The sequence below is a fragment of the Ambystoma mexicanum genome, chromosome 10 (assembly GCF_040938575.1).
Source record: "Ambystoma mexicanum isolate Mex_15411 chromosome 10, UKY_AmexF1_1, whole genome shotgun sequence".
NCBI lineage: Eukaryota > Metazoa > Chordata > Amphibia > Caudata > Ambystomatidae > Ambystoma > Ambystoma mexicanum.
Genome location: NC_090932.1, coordinates 1,199,329,737 through 1,199,347,276, shown reverse-complemented (window position 1 = coordinate 1,199,347,276; position 17,540 = coordinate 1,199,329,737). Strand labels below are relative to the sequence as shown.

General features: G+C 42.3%; 1 protein-coding gene across 10 annotated transcripts in view; it reads right to left on the bottom strand.

Annotated features, from left to right (window-relative positions):
• TAOK3 (TAO kinase 3) overlaps positions 1-17,540 on the bottom strand; it is a 2,703,337-nt gene that overhangs the window by 1,197,148 nt on the left and 1,488,649 nt on the right. For all 10 annotated transcript variants that reach the window (XM_069619192.1, XM_069619190.1, XM_069619185.1 and 7 more), the window contains one exon: positions 800-967. In XM_069619192.1, the coding sequence (XP_069475293.1) occupies positions 800-967 (168 nt within the window). The remainder of the gene's footprint in view (positions 1-799; positions 968-17,540) is intronic.

Genomic DNA, 17,540 nt, shown 5'->3' with positions numbered 1-17,540 from the left:
AACGTTTCATAGCAGTGAATTCACAGATTGATTATAGTCAACATGTTGTGCACCTTCGTTTATTTCCCACAAATCCACCATGCATTGCGGTTATGCAGCAGCATCCGGGAAGATGAGTTTCTCACACGTGCAACCTCATTCTGAGTACAAATAACATTGAATACTGTTGGGAAAACCACCATCCAACTAGTTCCAATCTGGAATATGTTGTCTGGACAGAAGAATCACTTAATGCTAGTGTAATCAATACAATGGCATTTGCTTGGCTCTCGTTTACTCGCATACGTATGTCCATGTCATGCTCCTACTAAAGCTAGAGTATGAGCTTAACATGGAGGTAGCTGAATAGTGGTGCCGCACTATAGCTAGGCTGAGTGTATGTAAATCCCCCGAAAACATTACAAAAATGTTCCAAAAGATTTTGTATGGAACAAAACATGTTACACAAACAATTGAAACTTGAATCATGTTTGTATATGGTGAAAACAAATCATTGTTAATGATGTTTTGCACAAGTCACTTTATGGGGTGTACACGGCACGTGATATGTTTTTAATAATGTTTTTATAAGAAAAATAAATAGAACTAACAAAATGTTTTTGTAGAGCAAGAATTAATAGGATATTTTCTTGATTGATCAAACCACGAGTGTACAAATGTGACTCCATATTGACAATGATGACTAGTCAATAATTGCCATAGACCGGAAAGGTAGAGGGCCTATATAGTATGTTTAATTTTTAAACGTGGTCATAGTTTCCATAGCACTACTCCCAAGAGCTATCAGCGACTCCTGTACCTCTTCATCGTCCAGAGATTCCATTAATGGTCCATTCCTTGCGTCTTTTAAAAGTATTTTACTAATCTTTCGGGATTGCAGGTTGTCCAGCTCACGCACTGCATCCTTGGTTCTCTGGATGAGGTCGAGGATGACTCGTGCAGGACGTTCTCGCCGAACAAAGTCATGCTGGTTTGAAAGAAAAAAAGAAAAAAAAGAGTTCAACCAGAGAAGTCTTTGACTGATACAGACTTTTATACAAACCAGAATGCTCAATGTATTGTACAGATTCCTGCTTCCTCAGATTATGTAGACCGGGAACACAATGCCCCAAGAAAACCGGTAATGGCATCTAAAACGCTGCTTCTTCCACCACCAAAGACTGACTGCACCAGCAAAAGGAGATACATTTGTGATTAAAGTAGGCTTATTTATTTATTTTAACAACTTGTGTCAGGACCTGCCACCCACTATCCGAGATTACCTACAAAAATGCCCACTGTAGCATGAATTGAGAACGGGATGCCTACGAAATTCCCAGAAGAAATTACAAAATCAAATAAACGAAGACAGATCACAAACATTGAAAGTCTGGAACTGTGTCTACATTTTCTAGCCATTGACACTGGAAAACACACAAGCAGAGGCTACCTGTGACCTGGACTCATAGGATTGATAGTGTTAGAAGAAAAAAGCAAACACAGAATATTCAAGTCCTGCAATGTCTGCTTAGCAACATGAAATATGCAATATAAATGCACATGATCACACAAACTGTTAAAAGATGCACACAAACATACAGCTGGCCAAAAATGTATGTGTTGTTCACATTTGTCCTAGAAGTGTTGTGTGTGACTTGGATGCTTTTTGCATTTGTCAGGGGCTTTGCAGTAGCAAGGGACCTTACTCTTACTATTAAAGCAGCTGATAAGAGGGGAGCAATTGTAGTCATGGGCATGTATTTTTACAATGACAGCTGCTTGACCCTACTACAGGATGTGAATACATATATACGATTGGATGGCCATCCATTACAGAAGATAAGTGCCTGATTAAGAACCCCTTGGACCAAGCTAAATCTAATGAGTGGATAATTTCTAAGACCAAGGAATTCCCTACTAACAGGATCCCCATTACTTCAGTGTTCTATGCCCTACATAAAATACACAAGCACAGTATCAGACCACCATTCAGACCTATCGTGGCTGGTACAGAGAGAATCGTTGACGCCTTAGCAATCTATGTAGATGGAGTTCTTCATTGTGCAACATACTAACACATATATACAAGACAACACATTTTCTTAATCGTCTAAGTTAAGTCTCCGACTGTTTGGTTGATTACATCGTGTTCACTATGGATGTGCAAAGTATCTACACATCCATACTGCATAATGAAGGTATTGAGGCTGTAGAATGGGCAATCCTACATGCTGAAACATTCCAAGACAGTAAACAATTTCCAATAGAGTTACCACAGATTATTCTATTTAACAACTACTTTTGTTATAATGGGGTTTACTATGAACAGCAGTCAGGTATTACCATGGTATCTGCAATGGTCCCAGTTTACGCCAACATTTTTATGTAAACATTTCGAAATGACACATACACTAGATAACACACAATGGTCTAACAAGATTGTCATGCGTAAAAGATACATTGGTGGTATTTTCAGCATCTGGACTGGAACAATGAACTGATGCAACAATATACTTTGCTATGATGCTTTCATCCACGCTCGATGATTAAGAGCTTACCATGCAGTGAGCTCTTACGTTTGAAAAGGATTATTGTCGATCTAGACACCTATCAACTAGAGAGTTTGAATATTGTCACTAGGTTTAGATAGCAAGGATACGCAGAAGATATCATAACTGAAGCAAAGCAAAAAATATCAGTTAGTGAAAGTGAGGCATTACTGACACCCACTCCAAAGAGTAAAGAAGCTCTTCTTCTATACATTTCTAAATATTCTAGACGGAGTATGCACATTTCTAAAATCATCAGAAATAATTGGAAATATCTTCACTATGAATCACAATTACAAAATCTGTTTCCTGATACGCCTATGATGGCATAAAGAAGAGGAAAGCACTTTAGAGATAAGCTCATTTGTGCTGAGAAACTTGCTATTCACATACAAAAACTCTTGAAGGTACGACAGGCACATCCCCTTGCCTCAATTGTAGTAACTGTAACAATGTCTTGAAGGTGTGAGGGGTCAGAAATTTGGGGCGGATACATTTGTCAAGGTTTTTTAAAAGATGCCATTTTATTAAACTCAAAAGGGCTTTATAAACGCCTCACTGTGCCTAGCATAAAGAGGATTTCCCTACCTATGAAATAAGCTAAAGAAACACTTAAAAGGATTCTGTCCCTCATACTATTACATACAACAAACTCAACAAGGTAATATATAGCAATTCAAGCATGACAAAGTTAACAGTTGTCTTCAGGACCTGATATTCCCCCTTGTAATCGCGGTGAATTCCCCTTCCCCAGATTCAATCAGGAATTCAATCAACTGTTCAAAAGAATAATGAAATCCGGCATTGTAACAAAGTTCAAATAAAATTCTACTGCCGCCAGTAAGTCTCCCACTTGGGTTTAACCAGCAGTTCAAAATGTTCAGCAAATCCTTTGCCTCTCCACTAGTGGTAAAGAGTTCCACAAAACTATTTCTTAGCAACAAAAAGATGTACTTCCAGTGTATTAAATGTCAACAAAAATACTTCTGTCAGGATGATTCTGTGACAGTTTACAATACCCTCTCATCAGCCAGGATGATTTGTCAAGGTAATTAAACAATTAATCATGAGCTTTTGTGGTCTTGCCACTAATACTTTTTTTCCATGCATTTTTATTAATTTTAAAAACAAACACCAAACTTCACCCCAAATTCTCCCACCCCCCTCTCACCCCTGCCATAGGATCTGCACAGATTATTCCTTTGCATTCAGTAATCTCTATTTGTATTTGTATTTATTTGTTTATATAGCGCTTTACACCAAAGCGCTGCACAATTCAACAACTTAATACATGAAACAAACAATATAATGGTAGAAGCAAATTACAATATGAATCAGTCAACAAAACAGTAAGAAGAGCAATTAACTGAAGGGAATAGTGAGAGTAGTGGAATAGGACTGTGTGGGAGGTGGAGGGGTGAGGAGGAGGAGGAAAGGGGAAAAGGTGAGTGTGGGGAGGTAGGGGAGGGGAGGGAGATATTCAAGGGGAAAGATAAAGGAGGGAGGGGAAGCAGGAAAGGGAAGGGCTTTCAAGGAGGAGAATGGAGAAGGAGAGATTTAAAGGAGGTGCAGAATGAGGAGAAGGTAGGGGTAGAGCGGATTGCGAGAGGTAGGGAGTTCCAGTGCAGGGGGGCAAGGAGTTGGAAGGAGCAGAAATGGGAGGGGGCACAATGGGACGGAGGTACAGTGAGAAGGAAATGGAATTTCTATTTAATCACATAATGTCCGAAATCAGTATCCTGCGTGGGCACCATTGCAACATATAATCACTTTGTAAAAATCCCAAGACTTCCTCCCAGTTCCACTTAAATGAAGCTTGGTCCCTTTGGGCCAGGTGGGTTTCCCATTCCAGTGAAATAAAGTTCCATACCTTCTGCAGCCAATCTAGATTTGTAGGTGCACGTCTTTGTTTCCATTTCTGTGCCACCACTAGCCACGCCGCTATGAGGCAAGTCATGAAGCTGTGTTTCTTTCTTTTTGTGAAAGTTTTCTGTTTCGGGTCCCTTAGCCAACAAAGCTACACCTCAATTTAAGTTGACCCAATGTCGGAGAATATCCCCTCCATTTGCTTTTGAACCTCCCCCCAGAATGTCCTAATGACTGGGCAATCCCACCAAATAGGTCTCCAATCCCCTTTGATCTTGCAACCCCTCCAGCATAGATCCAATACCAGAGTACATAATGTGTAGTCGCGTCAGAGTGTAGTGCCACCGAAACATCATTTTGTACCACATTTCCTTCGTTTGAATGGAGCCAGTGAGTTTAGGAATTATACCCCACATGTGTGCACATTGGTCTCTTGGTACCATTTTGCCCAACGTGACCTCCAATTTTTTAATATAGTTCAATTGTACTAAAGTTGTACACTAGTTTAATATTTTATATAGGTTCGAAATTGACTTACTCGAGCCTTTGTGTGTCCCGATATACTTTTTGAAGGGTGTCAATTATTGCAAGGAACCCTCTTTGATCTTCGGGTGAATTAGCCAATGTCATAGTAGACTATAGCGGAATCAGTTGTCCTGCCCCACCCCCAGATCTCTTTTGCAATCCTGGAACGTTCTAACACTCTGGACCATGAACATATCTCGTATTTTGACACAGCCTGCCTTTCTCCAGGCTCTGAAAGCTCCCCATTCCAGACCCGGGGGAAACTCTGGGTTCTGAAACACTGGAAGAAACGGGGAGGGGGATATAGATAGGGCCCCTGCTTTTATTGCTGTGTTACACACTTCGATAACCAGACCTATGATTGTACTTATTTTTACATTAGGGGTCTACACTCCCCATCCAGCCAAAGGAGGCCTTAAAGGGTTATTGCCACAACCGCTCTGTCCTGTCATGCCCATATCTTGCCCCCCAGCCTCCAACTCCTGTGAACCATTCCTTAAAGACCCGCAATTGTGCCGCTTCGTACTATCTATGAAAGTGGGGGAGCCCCAAACCTCCCCGGTGCTTTGGTGCCGTGAGGGTGGTCCTAGCCACTATGACCGCTTTATTTTTCCCAATGTAAGCTATTACATGTTTTGTAAGCGAGCTAAAGAAGGATTTGGGTACTTGTACCGGGAGTGCTTGGAAATAATATAATATTCTGGGTAGGAGTATCATTTCTTACTAGCGTCACTCGCCCTAACCACGGTATCATAAGTGGATTCCATCTTTGCAGGTCAGGTTTCACCATGGTGAGACGTTGTGGATAGTTAGCCCCGTACATTTGTGCCAGAGTTTTTGTTAGAACTACTCCCAAGCATGTTATACCATTCTCCGCTAGCGACAGCTGCGTCAAATGTCACAGGCGTTCCAAAGTTTCAGGGGTCATCGCTAGATTCAATATTTCTGATTTAGACCTATTTCTTTTCACTATTTTGGTGCGCACCCAGCAAGTCCCAGAAGTCCCGCTTTGCCGCGGGAGACTCTGTTGTTGCTTTCTGCCTTCATCCATCGGATTTCACTCGATTTGGATTTACTGGACTATCTCCCAGAAGGTGAACTTTCTAACGGACAATAGATATTTACTCTGTTATAAGATCACTCCATTGACACCCATTTTTCTTTTTCCTAGGCATTCTCCTCATTTAGAGGCGGGACTACATAAGGGCAGCTGCGCGCGCACTGCACGCGCACCCAGCAAGTCCCAGAAGTCCCGCTTTGCCGCGCTTGTCGCGGTAAAGCGGTGAAGGTCTGCTTACTATTGCCTCGCTCTTATAGCTTCCATTCTGTATCTCTAAGACTTTGTGCAAAATGAAACGAGGCATATCCTCCCTAAAGTCCGGCATGCCTGCTGTAAACGCGTTACATAGCACTAACGGTGTGAGATTTTCCCACGCCGCTTCACCTTTAGTATAAAAAAAACCAGTTTAAGCTCAACTCCTCGTCTAAGCGCTTCAAAATCCAACACAAGGAGTAGAGCTGAGACACTGTTAGGTATGGATATTCGTTCCTTTTGCCGGGACTCCAGCTGTGTGGAAAATATTACATGTATTAATGGAAACCCTTCAGCAACAGCCCCTGGCCGTCCGGTCAGTGCTTCCACGGTCTTGAGGGTTTCCTCGCATGGACAAGCTACGGTCGCAAATGCTACTGTGAAAGAATCTCGTGCACAAACAATGTCCTCCAACGCTGCAGTAGAGGGCATCAGTGGCGAGGCCTTAAAATCTGTGCCAACGACAGGTTCTACGGTTAAGTTTGCTAAAGAAAATGTCTCCCTTACTGATAGCATTATTCTAACAAACGTTTTAACTGGTGTTGTGGTCCCGTCTGGTCAAGCATCTAACATCTCTGTGTCTTCTGTAAGTGATATCTCAAATGCTAAAACAACTCCCATATTAGTTTCTAAGGATATACCTGTCATTGATCTAGACATAAATGTCTCTGCTTTTTCACCACACACTGTGTCTGATAATCTATCAAAGTCACCTATGCTATTTACAAACATTAGCGCTGCCGATTCTGTAGCAAATTTGTCTTTCAGCGCTCCAACTCCCAGAAAATTGGGTAAAAAGAGCTCTCCTGATGTTGGCGGTTGCGATACTCAATGTAAATATTAGCATTGCGCTCACCTCTATGAATACTGCCATTTTAGCTCTGGCTAAGCTGTTTGAAGTCCTAGTTACAAAAGCTGAAGTCCACTCTAATCAGCTTAATCAGTTACTTGCTGAACAACTCACGATTTCAAACAGACTTGAGAGCTTGAAACAGTTGGATAACGCATCAATTATCAAAAAGTCTGTAATGTCTCAAACTTCGGCTGATGCTATGTCATCTGAGCAAACATATCAGCCCATACCTTTTATACTAGATCCGATAATTGATGTAACAGAGAACGCAAATGAAACATCAGTGGTTCAGCAGAAAAAACCCTCTTACTCACTTTTTGGGGACAATGCTGCCTTTCCGGATGCAGGGCAACTAGGCCCCAAAAAGATCCCGTCAAAAGGGAAAAAAACTAAAAATATTAAAACTGTGCCCAAACGCACTTCTCAAATCAAAGCTTTTGTTAACAAGCTTTCAATTCCAGTTACATCCACTGTTTCTGCCTCCAAAGCAATTACAAAAAAGTACTCTCAACAAATGCAGGCAAAAAAGGCAAAATGAGTGCCTGCTGTAACTGATCTCGTTATGGCATATACTCCTTTAAGTAAACTGATAAGTGTGGCTGACCAGATGTCACAAAAAACTTCCAAAGCATCTACATCAAATAGCTTCACTTTCACTGCTCCTAGCACATGCAAATTATCAGCAAATGGATTTATTTTTAATGCTCCAATGGCCATGAATACATTGAATGGGGAAAACCGTTGCAAAGAGATAAGGCATGCCGTGGATGAGTACCTGTCTTCTAAATTCTGTCTCCAAAAATTTGACATTCGCGCAGAGTTTACCAGCTGCTTTTCATGAACCATCTCCTCCAGTGGTTCAGAAAACAAAAAAATACAAGTGCGTCTGTCATGTTTGATTCAGGGAAAACTGGCTCCCCTGCACCACCACAGAAGGTTGAGATTGCTAATGGTTCCAATTTCGTTACCTCTGGTGATGTGGAAAGATTGTTACAGACAACTATGACTACATTTTTGGAGGCTGCTGCTGCCTCGCAATTTAACTCGCAATCTAAAATGTGTAGTGGTCCCAATCAAATCCTTAAGGATCCGCCACAACTAGCTAAACAGAAACCTGTCACCACGCGATTCAAACGCCTGGCGGTACACTCATTGACTCTCAGCTGCCAGCCACTGCCGGCCAAACAATACAATCTCAATCGGGCTTCTGTGTTGACACTATTTCCTGAAATCCCAGAGCTCGATGATACTGGCACCATAGACATAGAGCTTGTGGAGTTCTTGGACCCAGTAAAACGGTCCTCTGTGAATCTCTGGCTTAACTCGAGAGTTGTGGTCAATGCTATCTGGGCTGTGAAGTCTCAATTTGCAGAGCTTGGTTTTACTCTACTGCCAACTCCCGATGCACCAGATAGCTTACCAACAAGCCATCAAGGTGCGCATCCAAAGAAAAATATGAATAGGCCCGAAGGTCGATCTGCCCTATCACTAGCAGTCCCAGACAACTATACTATCCTACGTGCGGACAGACTTACCTCCCGAGGTGGAGGTCTAGCAATCATAGCTAAAACTAGCCTGGACATGAGGATCATCACTGCTACCAATTTGCAATCCTGTGAATGCCTCACGGTAAAAATAGCCACCGCCAACTCCCAAACCCTAAACATCATCCTCATCTACAGACCACCAGGTCCTATCGGAACCTTCTCTGAGGACATCTCGACATCCCTGTCCAATAACCTAAAAAATACATCCCAAACAATATTGCTAGGAGACTTTAATCTAGGCTATAATGACAATAAGGACACCCAATCGTCAGCGATTGCTCTGACCTTGAAAGAGCTGGGATTCTCACAAAAAGTTGAACTACCCACCCACAACAAAGGTCGCATCCTTGATTGGATAGCAGAACATAATTGCGAAGTAAATATTACGGATTCTGTACCGCAGATCTGGACTGACCACCACCTGCTATTATTCTCAGTGACAACCCACCGGGTCACTGCCCCGTCCTCACTTGCCCCACCTCTGCCAACGAGAAATAAAAAACTAATGACAGTAGAAAATCTGATGCCCGTTATAATACCAAAATTAAACGCACTACCTGACTGCATGGACCCTAATCTGTTAGTCGAACATTATAATGCAGCCATGTCCTCAGCCCTGGATCACATAGCCCCGTTCAAACTAAGAAATAGCAAACCTAAAAAACACCTCAATTCTTGGTTCACGCCCCACCTAAAAAATCTTAGGCTGGCCAAAAGAAAACTTGAAACTATTTGGAGACTTTCCCCATCAGTCAAAAATAAACTCAACCTCTCCAAAGCCTCCTCCCAATACAAGAAAGAAATATTATTAGCCAAACAAGAAACCTACAATACTAGAATATCCAACTCAAAATCTAGTGTCAAAGAACTGTTCAGCATTCTGAAAGAATTGGAAACACCCGTTGTACCCCAAGAAAACTGTACCAAGGATAAAAAATGGTGCTCTAGCATACAACTTGCTTTAACAAACAAAGTAGCAAACCTACAAACCAAAATTGCCATCAAGAAGGCATCACTAACACCACACATCCCTCAGAGATCAGCGCCACCGCCACAGTCCAAGTTGGGAGCCCGATTCTGCTTCTCTAAGGTATCGACCATGGAGGTAGAAAAGGTCATCCTGGGACTCAAACCGTCCAACTGCAAAGGCGACCAATGCCCAGCACAACTCATCAAGGATGCTGCGAGAGAACTGTCGCCATTTATAACCAAACTAATCAACTCTTCCTTTACCTCAGGCTCAGTACCGATCAACCTAAAAGAGTCCTGGGTACTGCCACTACTAAAGAAGCAAACCCTTGACCCCGCCATTCCGACTAACTTCAGGCCCATCACGACTGTGCCCTTTCTTCTAAAAATTTTAGATAAAATGGCTTACTTGCAAATTCAAAGCTTCCTAGAGTCTAACTACTTACTTGGAACCCGTCAATCAGGATTCCGCCCGCAACATGGGACCGAGACAGCGTTAATAGACCTTAAGGCCCAAATAGACGATTGCAGAGACAATGGCCAAGCGGCCCTACTTCTCCTCCTGGACCTATCAGCGGCATTCGACTTAGTGGATCACACAGTCCTCTGTAGTCACCTCGACTCGGCAGCCCACTTTTCAAAAGAGGCCATAATTTGGATCAAGTCATTCCTGAGTAATCGGACCATGAGAGTCTTCGCTCCATCAGCCTCAGCAGATCCAATCCCCATAACATGCGGTGTTCCACAAGGGTCTTGTGTGTCACCCACCCTCTATAACGTCTTCACGAAGCTTCTCTTTGATGAAATGGATCATCTGGGTATCGCCTACACTAACTACGCAGACGATACCCAGATCCTCCTCCCGCTCTCAGGAGACTACGCCAAGGACCTGGCCATAGTGAACAGGATCTATAGCATCGTTCAGGCATGGATGGCCACACACGGCCTATGTCTGAACGATGATAACACTGAGCTCATCATCCTGGGCACCACTACTTATATATCCAAACTCAGCCCTGATTACGACAACTTCATTATTGATGGGAACAACATAAAAGTAGCTCATGAAGTAAAAACCTTAGGATTTTACCTAGACGCCACCATGAACTTTACCAAACAAGTTAACTCTCTAGCTTCTGCCACAGCATATACATGCAAACTTATCAGAGCGAGTAAACAATTCCTCTCCACAGATAGTTGCATTACACTTGCCAGAGCCTTGATACTATCCAAATTAGACTATTGTAATGGACTTTACATTGGAACTAATAAACAGACCATCCACAAAATTCAAGTGCTCCAGAACAATGCTTTGAGAGTAGCACTCAAGATGAATAGAAACAAGCATATATCGTCTACAAGAAGAGAATACAAATGGCTCACCACCGTAGACAAAATTCATCTCAAAATCGCTTCCCTCACCCACAAATGTATCAACAACAAAGCTCCACCTTACCTCATGGATAGATTACGTAAAAGGACTTCTTCCAGACCTACCAGAATAGCCAACGCAAACTGCCTCCAAGTCCCGCGCTTCAAACTTGCCACTATAGGAGGAAATAGCTTCCCGGTTAAGGCTGCGCAGTTATGGAACTCCCTCCCCCATGACGTCAGAGAACCTCAGCCTTTTGCAAAATTTAGACATAACCTCACTAGGTGGCTGAGAGCAAATGACAGCTAACTAGTCCACTTGTCACATTGTACATTACTGTATATAACTATATATTACGTGAACAGGAGCATGCTCCTTGCTCCCTTGTCCTTGATCTCTCCCTGTTCATATCTGCTTGCTGTAATATTGTTTATGTCTACACTTCCTGCCTTTTCCTGTACTTGCAATTAGCCGAGCATATCTGTAACCAAGCTCAGCGCATCTCTGTACCTCCATCTGATTTCTATGTACCTGTAACTAAGTTGAGCATATCCTTGTCTGTTTGCGCCCTGATACTCCAGGGTCTGGCGCGCTATACAAATAAACTAAACTAAACTAAACGTATTTGTAACTGCCAAAACAATCAATGTTAGCAGTTTAATTACCTCAATACCCGACCTTTCTTTCATCAGCTGGAATTCCAGAGGGAACAGGCACCTTTTGAATAACCGTACTGTCCAGTTGTCGGATCACGATGTTATTTTCCTTCAGGAATCCTGGTTGACCACTCTTCCATCATGGAACAACTATGACGTTCTGTTGGTACCTGCTGTGAAGCATCTTTTTGGGCGCCCAACCTCTGGTCTGTTAACTGCGGTTAAGCAGTCATCTTGTTTAAAAATCGAACCGTGGTTTTCTCCAAATGAATTTGTACAAATGTCCAGAATTGTTGGGAAAAGCTTCACATGTGCTGCAATTAATATCTATTGGAACCCTCTAGGTATTCATGATGACTGTTTCATGGAATCGGTGAATAAGGCATTGGACATTGTTATTCTTGATGGGCACACAGATTTGATCTATTTAGCTGGCGATTTAAATTTACATTGCTTGGGTCCGTTCTGTCATTCTGAACAAAAACGCCTTGACATGTGGTTAACTTTCACTGAATCCCGCAATCTCTACATGTTAAACGGTGCCTTTCCACAGGACATTCCACCTAGACCTACCTGGCACCGCGAACGTAGTCAAGGGATCATTGATTACACCTATGTCAATGCACATATGCTAAATAATGTCACAACTTTTCAAATTATCCGATCAGAAGCGAGTGACCACAACATTTTGCATACAACTTGGTCCTCGTATTTGATGACACCCAACATAAAAACCACGTGCCTCATGGGTCCTCTTAAGGTTAACTCAGCTAGGAATCGTCTAAAGTGGTCTGAAAACTCTTTGAAAGCTTTTAGGCTATGCTATGATATCAAATTAAAAAACAATGCTATGAGTGAACTCCCGTCAGATGTTGTATATGATGACCTAATGCAGCTTTTCCAACCAAGCTCAACTATACACAAACAAAAGCAAACACCGCATCTACACAATTTTGATCATAATATTAGACTCAAGAAATCTATGGTTAGGGCTGAAAAGAGGAAAGCCTTAAAGCTTCCTCCAGACTTACGCTTAGCTGCCCTTACTCGTCTACAAACCAAATACAGAAATTGGGTCAGAGGCATGAAGGCTAAACTTTATCAGGCTGATGGAAGCAATATGTTGCTATCCCTGGCATCCAAAAACACTGCCCAATCTTGGAATATTATAAATCAAGCAACAGCAGGTCACCAGGTTGCTGTCCAAGCAAATGATGTGTCAGAGGATATGTGGGTACATTATTATTCGGAGTTATTTGCTCTCCCTCCCGCACATCTTTCTATACCCGCTCCCGAGGGTCAGCTCCCATTCCATCTATGCTTTGACAAAGATGATATATTATACTTCATCAAACAAGCAACTCATTCGAGAGCACCCGGCCCAGATGGCCTATCGAATGTACAATTGAAGCAATTCCCAGACATCTGGGCAGATATATTATTTCTCATGTTTGAATCTATTAACATCTCTCAAAAAATTCCGATGTCTTGGAAACAATCAATTGTCATTCCGATTTACAAAAAGGGAGATCGGGCAAATCCGGCTAGCTACAGACCCATTTCTCTGCTCGATGTCTCGGGCAAGATTTTTTGTCGTCTGATCCTTAGAGAACTGAACAATTGGACAAAAAATCATTTCAAGCGGGACCCTCTGCAATCAGGTTTTGTCAGTGGTCTTGGTACGATCCCTAATATAATCACTAGCAACATGCTTAAGCCACAATATGCCTCCAGGAAGCAAACCTTTTATTTTGCATTCATGGACTTCCGATCTGCCTTCGATTCCATAAATCGTGACCTTCTATTTTCCAAGTTAAAATTACTTGGCTGCCCTTCCTCTCTTTTGGCTCTAATCATACAACTACATACGGAGACCTCCATGAGAGTTAGGCTCACCTTCGAAGGTCTGTCTGCCTCTTTTCCGACCTTTGCGGGACTTAAGCAGGGATGCATTTTGGCCTCCATACTGTTTAATTTGTTTATTCTTGATATGGGTATATCCTTCCTTAGAATTATAGCAGATGCACCGGAGTTGGGTGGCCATCGTATCCCGTGGATGCTTTACGCTGCCGATCTTGTCTTAATGTCACAAACCTCCAGAGGTCTCCAGAATTTGCTAACTGCCCTATCAGACTATGCTGAGTTAAATCTTCTAACAGTAAACCTGTCAAAATCCCAGATCTTGGTTTGTAGGCCTCCAGGTAAACACAAAACTAATAATGGGTGCTGGCGCCTGCAACAGGAACGTATGGAATTAGTATCGGAATATAAATATCTGGGTATTTTTATTCAAAACACCGTCGGTGATGGCGAATACCTGCTCAATTTACAGTCCAAAGTATTGACCTTGATATCACAGGCCAAAATTCTTGTCTACAAGTATGGGAAATTTACTTTGAAACATCTTCTTATGTTTTATGAGCAAAAGGTTGTTCCCATTATCCTTTATGGTGCCGAATCCAAGCTATACTCAAATGATGGCATATGGAACAAACTTGAGGCGACCTTTTGGAAAAGGGTTTTGCACCTACTAAATTGTTCCCCCTTGCCCATTTTGCGGTTCGAATTGGATTTGAACTCACTGTGCAGCAAAGTTAAATGGAAAATGTGCTCCTTTTTTCGGAAAAGTTTGCTTGGAGTGGACAATAATAATATATTAAGCACGGTAGCCCGCTATTTGTCTGCTTTCACTGCTGATTTTCCTTCAAAATGGTGAAATCATGCTTTGGACACCCTAGCTGAAGCTAATATTTCATTAAAGTTCCTTATTGAAAACCCGGTCCGTGCCAAAAAAAAGTTTTACAAATGGGATTGGATTAAAAATTATGATCTATGTCTGAAATACCAAGATTTCGATGTCAATCGCTTTGAAATTAAATGTGTGGGTCAAGCGGCTGGCTATCTTTTGAAATGTCCATCTGCAAATGTCCGTAATAAATTACTGCGGATGAGGTTAAATTTATGGTCGACGAGAGAAGTGTTGGCGAGGCGTAAAATAATCATGCCGACTTAAACTTTTGTCGCTTTTGCGAGGACCAGAGTGTAAAAGAAACCTTGCAACATATAATTGTGTCCTGCCCTAATTTGAAGAATATGCGAGAAAAATATTTTAATAATTTGCTGAATTTGTATATGGAAAAGGATGATAATGAGATATGGAGTATTTTATTTAAAAGTGTCAGATTTTCGGTGATAAAGGCGTTGGTGCACTTTTTGGAAGCTGTTTTACCTGCTGAAATATATGATCAAACTTGATGTGAATGTTCACAAACGGTAAATCGGTGCTTGTGAACTATGAAATAATAATCATCGCCGCGAAATGGTGCTCTCACTAATTTTAGTCTTTTTATTTAACTGCTCGTTCTCATCTCATTCTTAATGTTTTAATTTGTAAACATTTCGTTTTTCTAGCATGTTTTATTTTTATTTGTGTCAAATGTATTGTTAATTTAGATCTGTTGATGATTTTGTAAAGTTGATTAAGTCAGCTGTATCAAAATAAAAAAAAAAAAATTAAAAAAAATGTTTTTTCATTCCTGAGACTGCCCCAAATTCCTCCAGTTCCGCCATCAGAACGGGCAGTGACGCTTCTGGCTCTGTTATAGCTACCATGATGTTGTCTGCAAATGCCATTGTTTTATGTTCTTACCTTGCCATTCCTATGCCTTTAACCTGATCTAAGTCACGGAGACGAGTCAACAAGAGTTCCAGGTATATAGCATACAATATAGCGGACAAGGGGTAACCTTGTTTAGTACCCTTTTTAATAGCTATGTTACTCGAGAGCCACCATCGATACCCAATCTTATTTGAGGTGTGTGGTAGTTAGTCCGCACCAATTGAAGGAACCCCGTACCAATCCCATGTTTTCCTTGGTCCGGAATAGAAAGGACCATTCAACTCCATCAAGCGCCTTTTCGGCGCCCAGCTTTGTTTGTTTGTTTGTTTGTTTGTTTATTTTATTTGTATGGCGCTCCAAACCCAGAGGTAGAAGGGCGCTTAAGAATTTGGTTACAGAGTTGAGAAGTATCTGTGTGTTGCATACTTCGTACAGGTTTATAATATATACATATATATACAGTGGTCAATAAACAGAACATATGCAGTACGTACAATATACAATTTTCAGAATAAATACAGTGTCTAAACCAGTATCCGCACGGGTCTAGAGTTAGTGGTGTTATTATTTGTTTAGCAGCCAGCTGATGACCTGCTTCCTAAAGATCTGGAAGGATTCGACAGTTTTGATGTTAAGCTGTAGGGAGTTCCAGAGTTGGGGGGCAAGCACTGTGAAGCTTACCCCTCCAGCTCTTTTTAGGTGGAACCTGGGCACTAGTAGGCAAAGAGTGTTGGAGGATCTGGTGAATCTGGTGGCAGGTTTCAGGGTGAGTTTATTAGCTAGATAAGGTGGTGCTAGGTGATTGAGGGCTTTGTACGTGAGGCAGATGATTTTTAGATCAATTTTTTGGCGTATGGATAGCCATTTGCAGGCTTTCCTAGTGGCAGAGATATGCTCTTGTTTGGGAATGTTGAGGGCTGCGCGCAAGGCGTTATTTTGTATTACCTGCAATTTGTTGAGTACGGATTGATTAGCGCCTAGGTACAGGCTGTTACAGTAATCCAGTTTGGATTGTATTAGGGCCCTGGCAGCTGTTGGGTGATAGGAAGGGTCTGCTGGCCCTAATGAGCTTGCCGGTATAGGCAGCGGCTGAGGCCGTCATATTGGTGTGTTTGCTAAGGTTGGTGTTGGCATCTAGATAGAAGCCAAGGGTTTTTACGCTTTTGGCTATGGGAATGGAATGACCATCGATGGTATGTTATTATAGCTAGGGTCAAGTTTAGTGTTGGGGGAACCGACAATTAGGAGCTCTGTCTTCTCATCATTCAGGCAGAGACCATGGGGAGGCCATCCATGCCTGAATGATGGAGAATATTTTGTTGATCCGGGCGGAGTCTTCTTGGTAATTACCAGAGATAGTGAGGAGTATCTGGGTGTCATCTGCGTAGTTTGTGTAGGTGACACCCAGATGGTCCAGTTGGTCAAATAGAGGCTTTGTAAATATGTTGTACAAAGTGGGGGATACACAGGAATCTTGTGGGACCCCGCATGTGATGGGGATGGGGTCTGCTGCAGCTGTAGTGGAAAAGACTAGTATGGTTCTGTTTGCCAGGAAGGATTGTATCCATGTGATGGCAGGGGAGGAGAAGTGGGCTGCGGTGGCAAGGTGATTACAGAGCACCTCATGGCTGACCAGGTCAAAGGCCGCTGAGAGGTCTGAGAGGTAGGATTGCAGCATTGCCTTTGTCTTTAATTTCATCAATCTGGCTTTTGAGATCAACAAGGGCGGTTTCAGTTCCGTGTTGAGGTCTGAAGCCAGATTGACGTATTCCTAGCAGTTGGTTGGATTCTAGGTATTCCTGAATTTGGATGTAGGCGACTGTCCGGAATTTTCAGTAGGAAGGGGACTGTGGTGATGGGCCTGTAGTTTGTGGGTGTGGCCGGGTCGAGGGATTGTTTTTTCAGGAGATGGAGAACCCATGATTGTTTAAGTTGCTGGGGATGGAGCTATTGGTGAAGGATAGGTTGATGAGTTTGGTGATGAAGGGGGAGAGCTCTCTGGCTGCATCTTTTATGATTTGAGCCGGGCAGCTGTCTCCTTTACAGTTAGAGGGTTTCAGGGAGGTGATGATTTTTTGAACTTCCGGGATGGTGACTTTTTTGAAAGAGAAGCCTGCGCTAGTGTTGTTAGGTGTGGGTAGGCTAAGGTTGGTGACATTGTTGTTGAAGAGTTGTTACCGTTTGTTTTCGATTTTAGTTTGGAGTCCTAAAATGTTATTGTTGAGGGCGTTCTGGATGTTGGTGCACCAGGATTTGTCTTTCAGGCAGGTTTCCGGGGGCGAAATAGGGTTTT